General features: G+C 49.4%; 1 protein-coding gene across 2 annotated transcripts; it reads right to left on the reverse strand.

The window, feature by feature from the left end:
* Window positions 1-1,219: 1,219 nt before the first annotated feature.
* On the reverse strand, window positions 1,220-17,572 carry GPRC5A (G protein-coupled receptor class C group 5 member A). Of its 2 annotated transcripts, XM_036019325.1 has the most exons (4): window positions 16,990-17,561; window positions 4,614-5,545; window positions 2,480-2,538; window positions 1,220-2,207 (listed from the first exon to the last, which is right to left on the reverse strand). In XM_036019325.1, the coding sequence occupies exons 2-4, from the start codon at window positions 5,536-5,538 to the stop codon at window positions 2,115-2,117; spliced, it is 1,077 nt and encodes a 358-aa protein (XP_035875218.1). In that variant the 5' UTR covers window positions 5,539-5,545; window positions 16,990-17,561; the 3' UTR covers window positions 1,220-2,114. The 2 variants fall into 2 exon arrangements, with proteins under 2 accessions (XP_035875218.1, XP_035875219.1); XM_036019326.1 differs by lacking the exon at window positions 2,480-2,538 and having other exon boundaries at window positions 16,990-17,572.
* Between the last annotated feature and the right edge of the window lie 367 nt (window positions 17,573-17,939).

Raw genomic sequence — 17,939 nt, forward strand, 5'->3', positions numbered from 1 at the left:
GTGCCCAGTTTAACAACCGAGTTTAATCATGTGCAGAGGATCTAAGACCTGAGGACAGGTTAGTAGCTGCAGGGGATGGATGACAAGTGGGGTTGAATGGGGAGCATTCCTGTACATCCTTTCAAGAACAAGAACTCAACAAAATGAAGGCCTACTTGTCCAAACACTGGAGAGCACTTTATTTCTCAGGAAAGAAACCAATTTCCAGCGAGAGGCCCCTGGCCACATCCTCTCCTGGTTTGGAGGAGGTTGACCTGAGGATCCAGAGACTCTTTTCTCTAATAAGAAAGCCAATCCGGGGTATTTTGTGGCTCGACCTTTCACTCACCTGCCTTTGCTTGGTGGAGAGGCCAGAGACCAAAGGACAGAAAAGAGGGAAAGAAAATGTGTATTTCTTGTGACAAAACAATCTATGTGAAACTATATTGTTTTTTCCTCACGGCTAACCTCACAGGGTGAATGGCCTCTTGGGAAAGACTAGAACAGCCTCGCAGGACATAAGTCATCATTTGTAACTCTTCCTTTTCCATTTAAAACTTGGCTAATGTTGGTGCAAAGCCAGTGGGAAACCATCAACCAAACCTTGTGGAATGCGAACACCCCTAATTCAGCGAGTCATGTGTTCACCTCCAAACTCGCCTCTCCTCCTTCCACACTAGGCTTTCCTTCGGATGAAGCACGGGGCATCAGGTTCTTGGGAGGTAACTCCCTAACTCAGCTACACATTTTTAAATGTCATTCATTTTCTGTGGATGACATTTTTTTTCCCCTCCACCAAAGAGCAATTTTCTAATTGCCCTGCCCCACCGAGCTATTTCTGGGATGAAGCAAATAATAATTGTTAGGTACCATGTCTTTCCAATAGATATTATGAACCAGTTCTGTCAAATAAGGGATATAGATTTATTTCCTCCTACAATTAAACCATGGGTGAATTGTGAAACTGGTTTTAGGGTCTCCTTCCTGTCTTACCTGGGCTGCCAAACCCCATTCCAAGGTCGCCACACCTCTGCCTTCCTGGAGCAAAACCTCAGGGTCCATGACCCTTCCTGGCTCCCCCACTCACCCATGCCACTCATCTCAAAATTGGGGAAACACACTTGTCTTAGACACATGTGAAGACGAGAAGGAGAAACATATGGAGAAGAGTCAAGTCCATACCCAGTGGAACTGAACCTTGAACTTCAAGTCCAACATGACTAATGTCCACCACTCATACAGTGAAAGAGTTGCCACCACATCTTTATTGCGTCTCCAGGTGAAGAATGCTGAATAACTTATGATACAAGGAACAAACACTCCCCACCCCTAGACAATGCTCACTTACAGAATGCAGGAGGTGAACACAGTGCAAATCTAGTTACAGATTCGAATCAGTGCCAGGAATTTATAGAAAGAACAGTGCGCAAATTCTCTGGGCAGAGAGAAATTGGGCTTGTCCACACTAGTGAGGTCTAGGAGAACTCCTGATAAAACATACAGGGGACATTAGCAGGGAGACGGACAGCAAACTTGGGAATGATACCAGGAGAGGTCTGAGACCTGTGAACTGGTGCTGGGGACCCACCAGGGCCCTGTGTTGGGCAGCACAACAGAGAAGAGTAAATTAGGGTGACCTTTAGCTCTCCAATCCAGACAAGAAGGGAGCGTCCCAGTAGTTGGCTTCCAGTGTAGATTCAGGCAGGAAGGGGCTGAGAGGTCTTTGCTATTTTTGCTCAGATTTGCAGTGCTGCTCCGGGCCAAGCCATCCTTACAAAACCAGCATTGCGTGCTGGCTCCGAAAGTTCAATGAGCGAGTACACAGTTACACAACCAGAGCCTTAGTCACAGGGAAAGTGACAGGGAGTAGTAAGAGGCTAACCTCGAGTTGCCTGATACCCCCACTTATAAGAAGCATCCTAAGTATGGAGCAAAGAAGAAACTACAGTGCTGCTAAGAACTGGAGCCTCACTACCGCAGCAGCTCCAGGACAGGAGAGCTGTGAGGCTGGTGGGGAGGCCACATCTTTCCGTAATGCTTTGCATGGTTTCCTTAGAAGACTTCAGGTTCGCCCACATCCCTTCGGACTCCCCATTTGTCCTGCAGACTCGTGCTCATCCTACTCTCCAGAACAGCTAACTGCCGCTTTTCCTTCCTTCGTAGTCATTGTAAGGGCTGACCCGAGTCTGCGCCCGCGGAATGGAGAAATCTTTTTGGGAGTTCCGATTCTGAAAAGGAAGCATTGTATTGTTTTAAACAAACAAAACACTTTCATTACTGGATATTTCAACAGAACTTCCATCTGGGTAGGAATCTCCTTTTCTTCCTCTTCTCCTAAACCCGCCCCCTAAAGCCCCCCTCTGCCCTACACTCGTCTTCTGCCCTAACCCCATGAGGCAGATGACAGCAAAGCAGACATGTCATCCTTTCTAGGTGGCCATTGAGGGGCCATCAGAATGGTCTGAGGGCTGTGATGAAAAAGGAGAAAGAGACCATTTACCTGCAGCTGAAAATGGGTGGTATAAGGGGCATAGATGGTATCACCTATCTCTTCAAGACCTGAAACAGAGGGAGAGGAGCAATTCAAGTGTGGGGGTCTCTCCCTGGGGCACCCGCCTGCGCTCACCCCGGCTGAGCCATTCACCAAGGCATCATGTGTTACCCACTGACTTGTCTCCCTGGACGACTGTGAGTTCCACTGGCGGGAGAGCTGTGTCCGCATGCCCAGGACCAGGCACAGAGCAAGCACGGCATTGGTTGAAAAAAACAAATAACTAGCACCATGTGACCACGATGGGAACACCTTTCCAAAACCTCACCAGGGGCCCACCTCGTTGTAGGACCACTTCAAAAGGCACATTTGGAGCCAGTCTTTTCCAAGAGATCTGACCCGAGCTGGGCCTCGGGGGAATCTCACGGGGATGTACCTACTTCTTTAGCTGCCCAACAAGGGGGAAATTTTTTTTATTATTTCCATTAACCAGGGTCAGAATTTATGAGCAGCTGTTTCTATGGATTTGGAAGAAACCAGAATTTAAAGTCAGGAATAGGTGAGTCAGCACGCACAATCATCATGAATACAATTTAAAGGAATCTATTTCCTACCAAGTGCACCTGTTCAAGTTACTCGATAAAAACCTAAACACCTCCGGTAGTAAGGTGTTGTAGAGAACAGAAGGATTAACAAGGATGATTCCTGCCCTGCGGCTGACTCTCGGGAGTGAGGACAGCCGCACAAGTAGCTGCAGGACATGATGGACTGCTCAGGGTGTCTCGGAGTTCTACAGGTACGCGGGCGGGGGAATGCTGACAGCGCTTGGGGAATGGGTGACTCTGGAAAGGGGTAGGCATAAGGCAGGACTGTCTGGCGACTGTCTGGCTGAGGACAGACACTCCCTGAGCCTGACACGGAGGCAGAAAATGACTTGATAGGCTTGGACCGAGAGCAAAGCTTGCGTGGCTGTTGGGTTCTACTGTGAGAAGCCTCACTGAGGATTTGATCAAAGCAGGGGAACTGGGGAGCTGGTTGAGTCAGTGACAGTGAAGTGTGGTGGCCAGGGGAGTGTCCTAGAGTAGGCTGACAGTGGCCCATGGAACGAATGCAAAGAAGAGTTAAAGAAGGAAGACCAGTGGGGGGATGATAATGGTGACAGTGAGCCAAGGCAGTGAGGTGACAGAGTGAAGCCATGCAAACAGACCGGAGGGATGAGTGGGTAAAAGAGCCCCTCGGGCCCTCCCCTTCCCCTCAGGCTTCCAAGGGCCCAGGAGAGAGCCCCCAGCTGCAGGCAGAAGCACCGGGAAGCTTTGCCCCTCAGGCTTCAAGAGCAGAGGAATTGTTAGCAGGTGGCTAAGACCCTGGCTTGTGAGGCCCTTTACTCCTGCCGCAAATCCATTCCCCTCCCTGATTGTTAGGCCCAGATATCAATATAAACCCCGGAGACCAATAAATAGATCCCTGTGGGCAAGGGCAGTGTCTGGCTATCAGCGTAGCCTCTTTGTTAGGAGAATAACAGCAGAACGCCAGGCTGCTCACAACTCCAGGCAAGAGCAAATCGGTTCATTCTTTCATGTCTGATACGATCTCTTCCCTCCCACGGCCCAGGCACATGCAATAAAATGCAGCTCTTCAGATTAAATCAGAATCCTTAGTAATTTCACAGAGATTCCCACTGGTTTATGATGAAAGAGCTCCCCCCACCCGCCCCCCCGCCTGCCCTGTGCCCTGTGATCACTGCAGGGAATCAGAACTTAACTTTATGCACCCAAACATATCAAGGCCCCACGTTTCCAGAAGGGATGCCTAGTTACCTTTGATAAAGAACACAATCTCGCCAACTTATCTCTAAGACATTTTCCAGTCATCCCTTCTCCATTCCTTTGCTTCATGTAATTTTGACTCAGAGAAACCTACATGGTATTGTGTAGACGGTACTGGGTTATGACTCCAGAGGCCAGCTTCTAGTTCTGCTTGGTGTTACCTAGCTGGACTTGAAGCAAGATCTGAGCCTGGGGGAGCTGCTCTGTTCTGTCAAGGGCACGAGCTGGATAAGCTTGCACATTCCTTCCAGTTACAATACCCCGTGATGCTTCCCTGCCTTTCTATGAGGGGCTCTCTACCCAGCCAGATGCAATACCTTGTGTGATTTCTTCTTGGCTGTAGGCTCTGTTCTCCACACCATAGCTCTGCTTCATGAATTGAGGTTTACAAAAAGCATCCTCAACAGGGTAATCCATGGGGTTCTGTTGCTTCGTGAGCAGCTGAAACTCAGGTATGACATAAATCAACAGGAACACCCAGCCATTGGCCACCAAGGCCGAGCTGAGGATGGTATCATCCCACTCGGGGCCAGGGGTAGGGGTGACCAAGAGCAGGGTGATCCACGCCGCCCAGATGGCAATAGAGAGGAACGTGGTGAGGTAGATGTGGATCCCGTGTCTCTTCCAGCCAGTGAAGGGTCCACAGAAGATGAAGCAGGAGGTGAGGAAGGTCAGTGCCATCAAGAAGAGGACGAAGATGAGCAGCATGACGAAGTCTTCGTTGCGCCGAGGAGGAGAAAGCTCAGTGAAGATGGCCGAATTGGTCCTGTTCATAGTGAGGACGACAAACTCAATAGCGATGATGTCCTGCACCAGGCTGACGCCCACAGCCAGGCCCAGCATCACCAGCATGGACAGCGGCTTCCACCCGCGCACCAGCTTCATCAAGTTGAGAGCGTGGGCCAGGAGGCAGGAGAAGCAGAGGGAGAAGAGGACGCCGAAGAGGAAGAAGCGCGTGGGCCCCGTGCTGCTGTCCAGTGTGATGATGAAGGCGAAGGTGAGGCCGAAGATCCCCAGCACACCCAGGAGGAAGAGAAACTGGACTGGGAGCACCTTTCGCCTGTTGGAGTCCTGCACCTTGCAGACGAGGACCAGGAGAGCTAGCATGAAGGCCACCGAGGTCACGGCCCCAGCTGCAGCCACTGCTTCCAGGACAACGCCCCAAGCTGCATCTAAGTCACAAAGTCTGTGATACCTGGCGTCCAGCTTCTCATTAAGGCAACCCCGGGGGCCTTTGGCCATTGTGATCCTGCAGAGAAGCAAATTGGGGACAGGGGATGAGCATCCTGACAAACTCAGGCACAGAGGACCGAGAAAGATTAAGAAAAAATTTTGTATGTTCAGCCAGTGTTTTGCCCATGAACTTACTACATTAGATAAAGCTGCTAACTTTTCTCCACCTGTCGTGGCAGATCCTAAAGGCTGATGAAAGAAAGGAACAAATCATCCTTCCTTCCCCGCACTTGGACTATATTTAATATTTACCCTGGAGCTAGAGGACTGCGTGCTCTGTGGAGGGGTTTCAGAGGGTCAGTTCCAAATACACGTCATGAACAACTTCCAGCCTTCCTGATATTTTGGGCTGTGCCTTCTTAGGAACCAGTGAACAAGGAAATACCTGTTTGAGACGCTCTGTGTGAGCCTCCTTTTCTTTGAAGGGCAAAAGGAGTTATCTGAGCTGTAGATTTCTCTATAGAGACCAAACATTCATTTTCAACAGCTGGATTCTCTTCTTCAGCTCTGCTGTCACAGATTGGAAGGGTTTTCTTTCCCTCCTCAGGGTTTGTAAGGGTGGCTCTACCAATTCCAAAAAGCAATGAGGGAGTCTTCCCTATCATAATGAGCTTTTAATTATATATGCAATATAGCACATACATTCATTTTTTTAGTATTATGTATACATTAGAATATTATACATGGACTGCGAACCAAAGCATCACAGGTTCAATTCCCAGTCAAAGCACATTCCTGGGTTGCAGGCCATGACCCCCAGCAACCGCACATTGATGTTTCTCTCTCTCTCTCCCTCTCTCTCTCTCTCTCCCTCTCTCTCTCTCTCTCTCTCTCTCTTTCCCCCTCCCTTCCCTCTCTAAAAATAAATAAATAAAATCTTTAAAAAAAGAATATTGTATTAGTGGAAAGTTAGAATACAATAAGTTAAATAATATAAATAACTTAGCCCTGACTGGCAAGGCTCAGTGGGTTGGGCGTCATTCCACAAAGCAAAAGGTCACCAGCTCAACTCCTGGTCAGGGCACATGGCTGGGCTGCGGGCCAGGTCCCAGGTTGGGGGACACACCAGAGGCAACCAGTGGATGTCTCTCTTGCACATCAATGTTTCTCTCCCTTCCTTCCTCCTTCCCTTCTCCTCTCTCTAAAAATAAGTAAATAATACCTTAAATATATGTAAATAACAAATAACTTACAGTTTAAATCTATCTTCCTAACTTTTTTTATGAAATTGGCCCTCCAAGCTTAACTTTGTATTATATAGTCATACATTCAACCAGTGTTTCCTGAACACCACCCTGTGCCAATCACCATTCTAGACACTCAGCGAGAAAGGGGAACACACGTGTTCTCTGCCACAGTAGGAGACAGACAGACACATAATCTGCCACTGCCTCAGTCTTCTCGTGGTCTTCCCTCACCGTGGGTCTGTCACCTGCAATGTGCCATTTACCGCACGCAGAGCACAGAGCAAAGCGTGGGTTAGGTTCCACCTCCCCAGGGCAGAGAATGAGAACCAGGAGGGAAAAGCAAGGCAGCCCTGTCGGGTGTGGCTCAGTGGATTGAGCACCAGCCTGAGAAATGAAAGGGTTGCTGGTTCAATTCCTTGTCAGAGTACATGCCTGGGTTGCAGGCCAGGTCTCACGTTGGGGGCATGAGAGAGGCAACCGGTCTTTGTATCTCTTCTCTCCCTCTCTTTCTCCCTCCCCTTTCCCCTCTCTAAAAATAAATCAATCAAATCCTTACTTTAAAAACGGTAAATGAGGAGCTTCAGCTACAGGCAAGGCCTGAAATGCAAGAACCCAGAGTCTGGTATGCTTTGCCTACAAGTGTCCACCCCAGGGTGCTATGGGGAAGGGAGGCATGAAGGGCACTCCCTCGTCCATGCCTGGTCACAGAAGAGGAAGAACCTGTCCAGTTCGAGGGCAGCACAAACAAGGGGAGGGGCCCAGGCAGGCCCTGCGCCTTTCATCTTCACTCACCTTCACCTCTCCACTTCACTGCCTCCCAAATTAATTATCAGGGTGGTGTCCGGCTGGAAAGGAAGTTCTCTGACCATCCCTGCCCTTCCCGCTGCTCCTTCCCCACCCCTCAAAGTAGAGCTGTTTGTTGACAAGTAGTTGTTATCATAATTACGTGATGATTATGAAAGACTTTGAACTTAATGACTATAAATCTTCACAGAGACTAATGAGTTCTGGGGCCGGACAGAAGGACAGTGAGGCAGAGACCTCCTACCCCCAACCTGGACCGCTAGGCCCCTCGCTCCGTGAGCAGCTGTGCAGAGGGGGCTGTGTCTCGGGGTCTCCTGACACCCACAGACCAGTGTCCGACAAGAGCAGTGGGCAGTGGTGTGGAGGGTGGGGAAACCGATTTCCCCCCATTTGTCCCCACCTTGCACCCCAGTCATGCAGGGGAGGAGAAACAGTCCCTGAACTGCCTTTAAAACAATGGGCCTTTTTAGTTTTTTAATGTTTCAGTTTGGATTATAGACATTTTCACACATACTCAACAATAAATACGGATGAGTCAACGGAGGCCCGTGACTCATTGTGTAGTTTCAAGAATTATCAGTACAGCACCAACATTGTTTCATGAACGTTATCCCCACCGTGTTCCCTGGATGATCTGTAAACAAACCCCAGACATCAGATCATTTTATCCATAAATACATGCATATACATATACATGTATGACAAAACTCCTTTATAACTTAGCCACACTTAAAAAATTAACAATAACCTCTTAATATCAAATATCCAGTTGGGGTTTATGTTTCCCAATTCTCCCATAAATGTCTTTTTAAAAATTTCTAGTAAATATTTTTTTCTAGAAAAATTAATATTTTCTAGTAAATATTTATTCCCAATTCTTTCATTAATGTCTTTTTAAAAAATTTCTAGTAAATATTTTTTTACCTGAGTGACTAATTTTTGGAACTAATTATCCTTCTTCACTGACCTCTGTGAGCCCCCCCCCACCCCCCCTGCCCGTACCCCTCCCCCAGCACGCACGACAGGGCTGACCGGATGGGTCTAAAACATCCGGAGTGCTCTCGGTTTAGTCAGAGGAAACTAAAACTCGCCAGGCCCATTAACGAGCAGATCTGACTGAGAAGGGACTACGGTGCCCTGAGAATGGCCCAGATGAGGGGAAAACGCAAGGATGGTGGCTGGGAGCAGACAGGGTTTGGGGAAGGAGAAGCACACAATCAGCATTTGGGAACATAAACTGCCAGGAGCTAAAGACATAGCCTTGGGGAAGAACATAAGGGCTGGAGCAAGAAAAAGAAAATGTAATGAGTCTAGCAGTTACGTGCACACCGACTGTAACCAAAGTCAAGGGCAAAGAGACCTCAAGTCCAGCGGAGAATGGACTCACTCCAACAAAGACCAAATGGGCACCGAGAGAAACCATTCACTCTTGGACTGCTCTGAAGGGGAGGGAGGGTCTCATGACTCACTCACACTGGGTTCAGGCCCAGTTTTATGCCGTTTACTCATTTAACCCACACAACCACCTTACGCGATGGCTCATAGGGTCATTATCCCTGTCCTGCCAGGGCAGCGACTGAAGCGCAAGTGAGCTGACTCACCCAAGCCACGCAGCTGGCAAGCTGAATGGCCAGGATGCAAACCCGAATTCTAACTTCACCATCGCACATCTCAACACAACACCGCACAGCCCCCTGTCTGGTGAGAACTTCCAAGCCAGGAGGGACCCGCCAGTTGGACTGGGGTGACGGCATCAGCGCTCGGGTGCTGCTCCAGGCTTTGAGCCTGGGTTAAAGCATGGGAGCTCAGTCTACCTTCGTGAGTCGCCCCAACTCTTCAGAGTTACGCGTGCCCTCAAAGTGCGACTCGGTGAAGAAATGACCGTTTGCACGCCGGCTGTGTGTGCTCTGCCAGAACAGGCAGAGCAGGAAGGTGGGGGGGGGGGGCTGCAGGGGAGGATGAGACAGTGGGGAGGGGGCATCCCAGGGTCTCCTTGTTGGTGAGCCCAGGACGGTGGTGCCAAAAGCCAAGTTAAGGTCTTACCAAGGATCTGGGAAACGGCCGAAGAAACCTCCATCCCACACTGGCAAACCCATCACCCTCATCTCACACTTCCACCTCTTCAGGGTCTCTGGACTATGTTGCCCACCATCGTCCCCACCTGGACCTTCTGTCTGCAGGCCCACTGTCCCTGAGCCCCCTCTCTGTGGCCAGGGAGAGAGCCGGAAACCTGCACAGCCAGGGTAAGGCTCTGCATCCTCAGTCCCTGCCTGCCTCTGGCCTGGTGGCTTGGCACCACGCCCTGCTCTGAGTCCCCAGTAGGCAAACTTCTCATCACTCCTCCAAAGAGGCCCTAGTATCTCACTTCAAGCATGCTGCCCCATCTATGTGGAACATTCTCCCCGCTCCTCCACCCCCTTCACTTGACTTAGAGCTGCCTTCTTCCAGCTCACCTTCCTTGAGGCCCAAGTCTAGTGAGACGCACGTCCTTTGAGTTCCCAGAGGACCGCCGCATTTCCTAGCACACTTGTCACGCAGCCCTGCTGTGACTGTGGGGGATTCTGCATCACCCTCTTGACATAAAGGTTCCGTGGAGGAGGATATTAAATGTTTCTCCCAGCCTCCAGCCTAGCGCCTGACTTGTGCTAAGTGCCCGGCCAGGAAGGTGAGGAGAAGTGGAGATGGAGTCAGAGGGGCTGGCAGGGTCGGCTGCCCTTAATCTAACCCCCGCCACTTACCCCATCCTCCTTCTCAAGAAGGCTGTCTAAAATCCCACTTTGGGTCTGAAGCTGGGAGCGCTGGGCCACATCTGAAACCCTGCTCCTATCTAAGTGACTCCAGGTGTCACCGAAAAGACCATAAATCCCGAGGCTTTCCCAGCAAGCAGACAGGAATTTACTGGAATGCACTTATATGCTCCCACCCAATTTCCTGATGACTAAACCGTGCACCTCGGAGGAAGGTGGTGAAGTTTTAGTGGCCTGGGAAATGAGAAAAGAACTTGGAAGGTTCTTAAAACGGGGTCATAAGAGTGAGACCCCGTTTCACTTATTACAGAGGCCAACTGAGCTAACTACCTGCTGTCCAATAATCCAACGGCACCCCCATTTGAGACCCTGAAGTCACTTGGCGCTACTTTAACCCTTCTGGAATGAGTCAGGGCATTGACGGAAAGGCTAAGAAAAGGAAAAAAGAAGTAAAGAAAGATGAGGGTGGGGAGAGAACAACCAGAGGAAGAGGTGGGGGAGGAGGAGAAGCAGGCGAAGGAGGGAGGAAGTCACTTGCTGAGCTCAGTTCCAAACCCTCCCTTTACTGTGCCCCCTTAGGAAGAAGGGGCTCCAGCTGCCCCCACATGCAGCGGACACAGTCTCCAGGAACCCCCATCCTTTCTGTAAAATGAGGGCGGGGTGCTGAACTAGGTGGTCTGAGCTCACGTCCAGCCCCACTGTTCATTCCTCTGGGGAGCTCCTTGTAGACAATTTCCAAACCCCTTTCTCCCTCCCCCTCATCCTCCTTCCTGCCCCACATTCCTAATGACGTCCTGTCATTAAAAGAATACGCGTGCAAACTCCTAACCCAGCACCAGCCCAGGGCTGGAGGTGAGGCTGAGGGGTCCACCTGCAGGACAAAGACACCGGGCTCTGGAGCAATGCTCACCCTACCCGGGACCTTGACCCATAATATATGGCATCGACTGGAATCCAAGGACAAATGTGAGCACTGGATGGGTCTCTGAAGCCCTCCCCTGGAGCATCTGAGCATGAATTACCCAGGAATCCGTGCTCCCCATAGCTGATCTGACCTTCTTCCTTAGCAGACTCACCTATTTCTCTCACCTGCCACCTAAAAAGGGAGAGGACAAACCCCCCTCTTAGGACTGCCTGGGGAATGACACCAAACTGCACGTGTTAGCTGAAGCTGAGCCTTCACACCATCCCAGCCAGGCAAATTTGTGACTTTCTAGCATTTTAGTTTCCTCTCTACCCTTGAATTGCCACATTCAATCAGTATTAATGACAATAGTCACAGTATAATTATGAATAAACGTGACGACCGCTGTCACACACTGCGTCCTCTGGTGAGCCAGACACAACCAGGCACACGCTCAGTGTGCGTGTTTTTATACGCATTCTCTCCTTTCCATGTTTTTGTACCTGTTACCTCATCTGAGATTCCTGCTACTCATTTTACAGGTGAGAAGACTGCATCTTAGACAGAGTTACATGTCCCATGCCATATAGTTAGAAGAATATCCCTTTATGAGTTTAATCATAATTTAATCTGTCATTTCATCTCTAAATCACTGTTATTATCTCAGAAACTTTTCTTCCCAACTCCAGCCTCTCTCCATTAAATCATCTCCAAGAAGTCTCCAAAGCAAACAATCCTGTATTCAGTTGATCATTCTGTCAATCAACAAACATTTAAGTGCCTACTTAGTGTCAGGTGCTACGTTAAGTGAGCAAGTCACTCAGATCACAAGTGTGGCTGCTGCCCTTGGAAGGACCAACAGTCCCACAGACACACAAATAAGGATTTACTGAGTGTGTGTGGAAAATAGCAGCCCAGTCCACCTAAAGGCAGGCAGGGAGGCAGGGGAAGCGTTAGCAAAGAAACCAGGGAGATGAGGCATGAATGATGGGCAGGGAATGGTGAGAGATTTTTAGGAAGGTAGCAGAGACAGGGCTTGGGGAATGAAGGTGTTTAGGTTAACTCCCACATTTCTAGCTTAGGCAACTGCATGGAGCTTAGAAATACAGACTTACGAGGGCAGATGCCAAGTTCAGCTTTGCTGAATCTAAGGTGACTATGGGGCATGCAATTAGAGGGACCCAGGAAGAGCAAACGCTAAGTTCTCAGTTCACTCTGGGCCATGCTCGGTTTCACTTAATCCCCATACGACCCTATCATGATGCCCCCTTTTTACAGTTGAGGAAACTGAGGCACAGAGGAATTAAATCACTTGTCTAAGATCCCACGGCTCTGAAAAGCCAGGCTCCCAGACACCAGGCTGAGCTGCCCCCTCTGCGCTGGGACATGTGGTCTGCACACACAGAGTGGGTGGGCCCAGAGGAGGCACCCGAAGTCTAGAGAGGAGGCCGATCACACAGGGAGCACACGCAGGGAGCAAGGGCAGAGGACAGGACCATGGGAACACCGTCTCATCAAAGCAGGAGCCAGCAAAGGATGTTAAAAAGAAGTTATTGGGGGCTAGGAAAAGAAATAAGCCCCAGTGGTTAACCAGAAGCAGTTCCCCCAAAAAACGTGGTCAGTGGAGTTAAGTATATTCAAGGGGAGCAAAGAGGAGGCCTGGGAAGGGATCTTGAATTTAGCAGTTAAAAAGCATATTAGCTCTTTTTGTCTATTATAACAAATTTAGCCTCAATTTGAGCTTCAAGGCTTTTTTGCAATGGGTCCTCCCACCCATCCCCTCCTGCCTCCCTAGCTCCTCTGTCCACCTCTATGCAAGGTAAGTAAATCTTCCGAGAGTATTTTCTTCTGTCTGGTAGGGAACTGGGGCCCATCTAAGACCTTCTCGGACAGAGTCGCCCTCTTTGCCTCAGCACACTCATTATCCTCCTGGCCAGAAGGACTGCATCCCTCCTACTCACAATCCATTCATCATAGTTCTTCAAAACTTATCCCAAACCTTGCAGGTTTTAAAAACTATTAGTTAGTCCCAGCTCATTTTAAATTTGTAGGTCTCTTCATAGTTTTTTTTTTACTCCTCACCTAGGGATATATTTATTAATTTGAGAGAGAGAGAGAAATATCGATGTGACAGAGAAACGTCAATTGGCTGCCTCCCGTATGCTTCCTGACCGGGGATTGAACTCGCAGCCTTTTGGTGTATGGGATGATGCTCAACCACCTGAACCACCCAGCCAAGACTCTCCATCATTTTTACAATTAACTGCTTCTTGGTACTCAAGATTTTCCACACATCTATGTTATATATTATACGTTAACATCAGTGTTAACTCAGCTATCAGGTAACACTTTATGTAAGGACGAAGTAAACAAAGCAAATCTTCTGTTTGTTGGTGCCCCCTCGCCACGTGCTCTGCACCGTGGTTGCTAAGCAAATGTTTTGGACTAAGACTGACCGCTTGAATATTTACTCAGAGCAAGTTATTTATTAGCAAGTGTGAGTAACTGGGAGGAAGAGTTTCTGAAGATGAGTATGTGCTGATCCTCGTATTTTTATCTGGACTGAATTCTGAGACAAGGGTGGAGTCCCACAGAAATTTCTCTGCCCTGGATGAAGGATTAGTTATAATTGGAAAGTGTCTCCAGGGAAATCCCAGATCCCCTGCTTCGAGAGGCCATCCAATGTTCTGATGACATGGAAGTGATGCATCATGGCAACAGCTTACGAACAACATCTGAATAACACCGCTGAACTGAATTTCTATGCGGTAACCAAGAGGGAATAAACCATCATATCACTGTAGGCAGATTCACACAGACGTGACGGCCGTGTTCAGCCTAATTTCTCCCCTTCCGAGCAGTTCCCTGGGGCTATTACCATCTTCCTCTGGTCTAAACAAAGCCTGTGAACTTTAGATTCATGTAACATAAATTACTGCAATATAAAATTAAAATACTGAAAATCGTTTAAACAAAGAAAACCTGAAGATTTTGAGTGAAACTTTCAAGACTCTTAGGGCAGAATTTTAATAAATGAAATTTCTAGAAAATAGGTGGGTGGATAAACTGAAGTCCTCTACCATTATACTATCTCAAAGCTCTCAAAGACATCTTTTAAATATTTCATTCCAATATGTAGTGGTAACACATTCATGTTTGAGCTGACAGCTCCCAGCTGAGTTTGTCATCTCTCCTTGCAAGCCTGCAGGTCTAAGCCCTGAGAATGACACCACCACCCATGGAGTGGCCTAGGAGATGCAGAAGCACCATGCAGACAATCCAACGTGGGAAAGGATGGGGGAAGCAGAATGCACAGCCAAAAACAAGATGACAGCAGCAAGCAACTGTTATTACAATGAATGTAAATGGTAACTTTTTCACTTGAAAAAAAGACTAAATTAAACTATACCATATCTATAAGAATCTCACCTAAAACAACAGGAATCAAAAATGCTGAAAGCAAAAGGAAGGGTGAAATGAAAATTAATGCAAAAAAAGCAATAATAATACATAGTGTTTATTTGGCAGATATTATGTGTCAGGTACAAAGTTAAATGGCTTGCTCAAGATAAGACAAGTAAGAACGAACTGAGGTATGAATGTCACACACAAAGTGTAGTGAAGGCTAAAAGGTATTATACTCGTATTATAATAATCAGGATACTTCACACTGAGGATACAACCACCGTAAACTTTTTGTCCTGCATAACACAGCACCAAAACACATAAAGCAAAACTACTGGAAGTACAAGAAGAAATCAAAAGAACCACAGTTAGAGGAGATTTTAATACTTTTTATCAGTCCTCAACAGGTTAAATAGGGGAAAAAAGAATAATAACATGGTATTTTTATATGTGTGCTATAGATACTTTAATCAAAATATTTTCTATCTACACCTTATTAGAGCTCCATGATTAATCATATAATTCAGATCCTCTATATCTGTGATCAGCAAACATTTTCTGTAAAGGGCCAGATAACAAAGAGTTTAGGCTTCACAGGTCATACATTTGTAGCTGAAGCAAATGAGCATGGCTGTGTTTCAATAAAACTTTATTTACAAAAAGAGGCTGAGGGATGAGTTTGGTCCTGGACCTAACTTACTGACCCCTGCTCTGTATGATTGCTTCTACGGAAGTGGTCTTGGAACATGTACCAAAAAACAGCATATTTTAGACCACACACACACACACAAAATCTGAAATCCTACAATAAGAAATGTACAGACTATATATTCTGACCACAAAGTAATAAAAACAGGAATCAAAGTAGAAACAAACACACCAAACTGCTCAGAAAATCTGAGGCCCTTCAGGCGAAAACACTATTCAATTCACTGTTGCTAAAGGCTCGGCTACACCAGCACGTGGTTTCCTGACCATTTCCTCAGCTCGGTCTGTGGACTGTTACATGGCAGTGCCCCTGAGGCCCGACTCGCAGAATGAGAAAAGTGAAATCACACAAATTCTTCCTCACATCCCGTTACCTTCAATTCCCACTGGAGTGAGACACAAAGGCTGGCGGACTCCGCTGAGGACGGCCAGGGCACCCGTGCGGATACAGAGGGGCTAGAATCTCAGGCTGGGGAGGAGCTGGGGCCCTGCGCACGGCCCCTTAGGAGGAACTCAAGGCGCGGCCTCTTGCTAGAGTCCGGAGGAGAAATCAGCCTTCCTGACTCAAGTTGAGAGCACTCTCCAGGAATGCTCTGCGCGTTCTCAGTTCTGCTCATTCCCATTTGCCCTTGGAGCACACGCCTCTCCACACCCTGGAGGAGTCTCTCAGTCTCCCAAGTAACACCTCTCTCTCTCTCTCTCTCTCTCTGGACCCTTCCTCCCCCTCATCCCTTCCCTCTCCAAGGGGCGGCCAGCGCACAGCGCTGGAGACGGAGAGGGCTCTGACTCCAGCCTCGCCCCTCCAGGGGCCCCAGGCCATTGCATCTGAAGTGGTTGGAGCATTCCCCTTCAGGAATAAGCCCACAGCAGGAGGTGATTCAGCTGAGCCCTTCAGCAGGTGTGGCATTTACAAACTCTCTCAGGGGAAAATCAGCCTGGAAAGAAGTCAGGAATGAAAAGTCCTTCAGATTCCCTGAATGTGAGCAAAGCAGACTTCCCCTGTGGGCTAACTCTTCCTGCCCCGCCCGGATGTCGCAGGGGCCTTCTCAGACAGCTTCGGGGCCATGCCCGAGTGCGATTTAGATGTTGCAGAAGGCCATGCTTTTGCTGGACATCTGCTGGGGCTCCTGAGCAACTCAAGGGAGAGCCGAGACCGCGGTGGAGCAGACGGCGCCACCCTCACAAGAGAAGGGGTGACTGCTCTGAATCTACTTCCCAAAACTCAGAAGGCCATGCTTGTCGCAGAAGGCAAACCAATTGAAAACTTTTCAGTGACTGCGTAGTGTAGCAACTGTCACCATCTTTCTCCTCCTGGCCCCCTCTTGTTTCCACCCTTCTCCGCGCGCGTCCCTTCCCGTCCTCTGAAATCCTTCTCTCCTTACTCTTCCCTCGGATCCCAGAACAGCTCACCTGCCTGGCCAGGATCCCACCTACTAACTGTGTGTGCACCGTGTCTGACACTGCTACCTGACGTTCAGTTTGCTCTCTGCCTCTATCGTAGGCTGAGAAGCGCAGAAAGAAAAAAAAAATCTGAGTTGAGTTAAACTAGAGGAATTTTCTTCTTGGGGTTCTTTTTTGCTCCTAGCCAGCTGTAGACCACATCACCAGGCTTTCTCTGGTCTCCCATCCCTCCCGACCCCGCTCTCCCCGCCAGGATTTACATCCGGAGACGGGGCGCGCTCCGGCCGCCGTGCACCTCACTTACCCTGTGCCTGGGCTTCGGGCGCTTGAACTCGCGCGCCGCTTCCCGCGCGTTCGAGGCGCCCTGGGCCCCTTGATGCTGGGGACCCCGCGAAAGTGATCGATCCCGCCCTCTCGCGCGGAGCAGTTATAAAGGCGGCTGTCGCCGGAGGGAGGGAGCGAGCGGGGAGGTGAGCAGTGGGACAAGGGGCGGGAGAGGGTCAGGGGAGCGGACACGCCTATTCCAGTTCCCCGGCACTGCGCGCTGTTATGAAAATAAAGTCCTCGCGCCAGGGAATGAACCAAAAGCTGCCTGACGTCAGCAGCACAGTCACCCTTGAAATTGAGGGTGGGGGTGCCTCGGCCCCTCCCTGTCTAGCAGACTGCCCCGAGACCAGCGCACCGGCTGGTCCCTCGGCTCCGGACAAAAGAAAGGGGCCAGCGAGGACTGCGCCTTATCAGTCCTGAAAGCTGTCACCTCCGAGCCGGAGCCACACCCCGCTTTCCGCCTGGCACTCCTGGCCCCCAAGGGCAAGGGCTAGCCAGGTCGTAGAGCCTAGTTTAATTTTGGGGTCGGGGGCCGGGCTACAGACTTATTTACCGTGTTTATTGGAGTAAATGGCTCGGAGAGCTGGCCCCCCGGTGGCCCTTTGCTACCCGTCCGCCACTCCCACCCCAGCAGAGCAGGAGAGGAAGCCAGGGCGGGAGAGAAGGAGGCGCCCCCCCCCTCCCCTCGGGGCCCACCAGCCCGAGCGAGGGCGAGGCCAAGGAAAACTTCCTCCGGGGTCCCGAGTTAGCTGGCGGCTCCACTTGTTAGTGCCGCCCTCAGATGCGGCCCATCAGTGCTGCCCCGCGGGCGGGCCGAGATCGTTGTCTCTCTGCTCTCCCACCTCCCTCTCTTACAGCCTCACAATGCAGGCTGAGAAAGGGGATGACAGATAAAATATGAAATAAAGGAATTTTGCCTTCGGAATC

This window comes from Phyllostomus discolor, chromosome 2 (assembly GCF_004126475.2).
Source record: "Phyllostomus discolor isolate MPI-MPIP mPhyDis1 chromosome 2, mPhyDis1.pri.v3, whole genome shotgun sequence".
Taxonomy (NCBI): Eukaryota; Metazoa; Chordata; class Mammalia; order Chiroptera; family Phyllostomidae; genus Phyllostomus; species Phyllostomus discolor.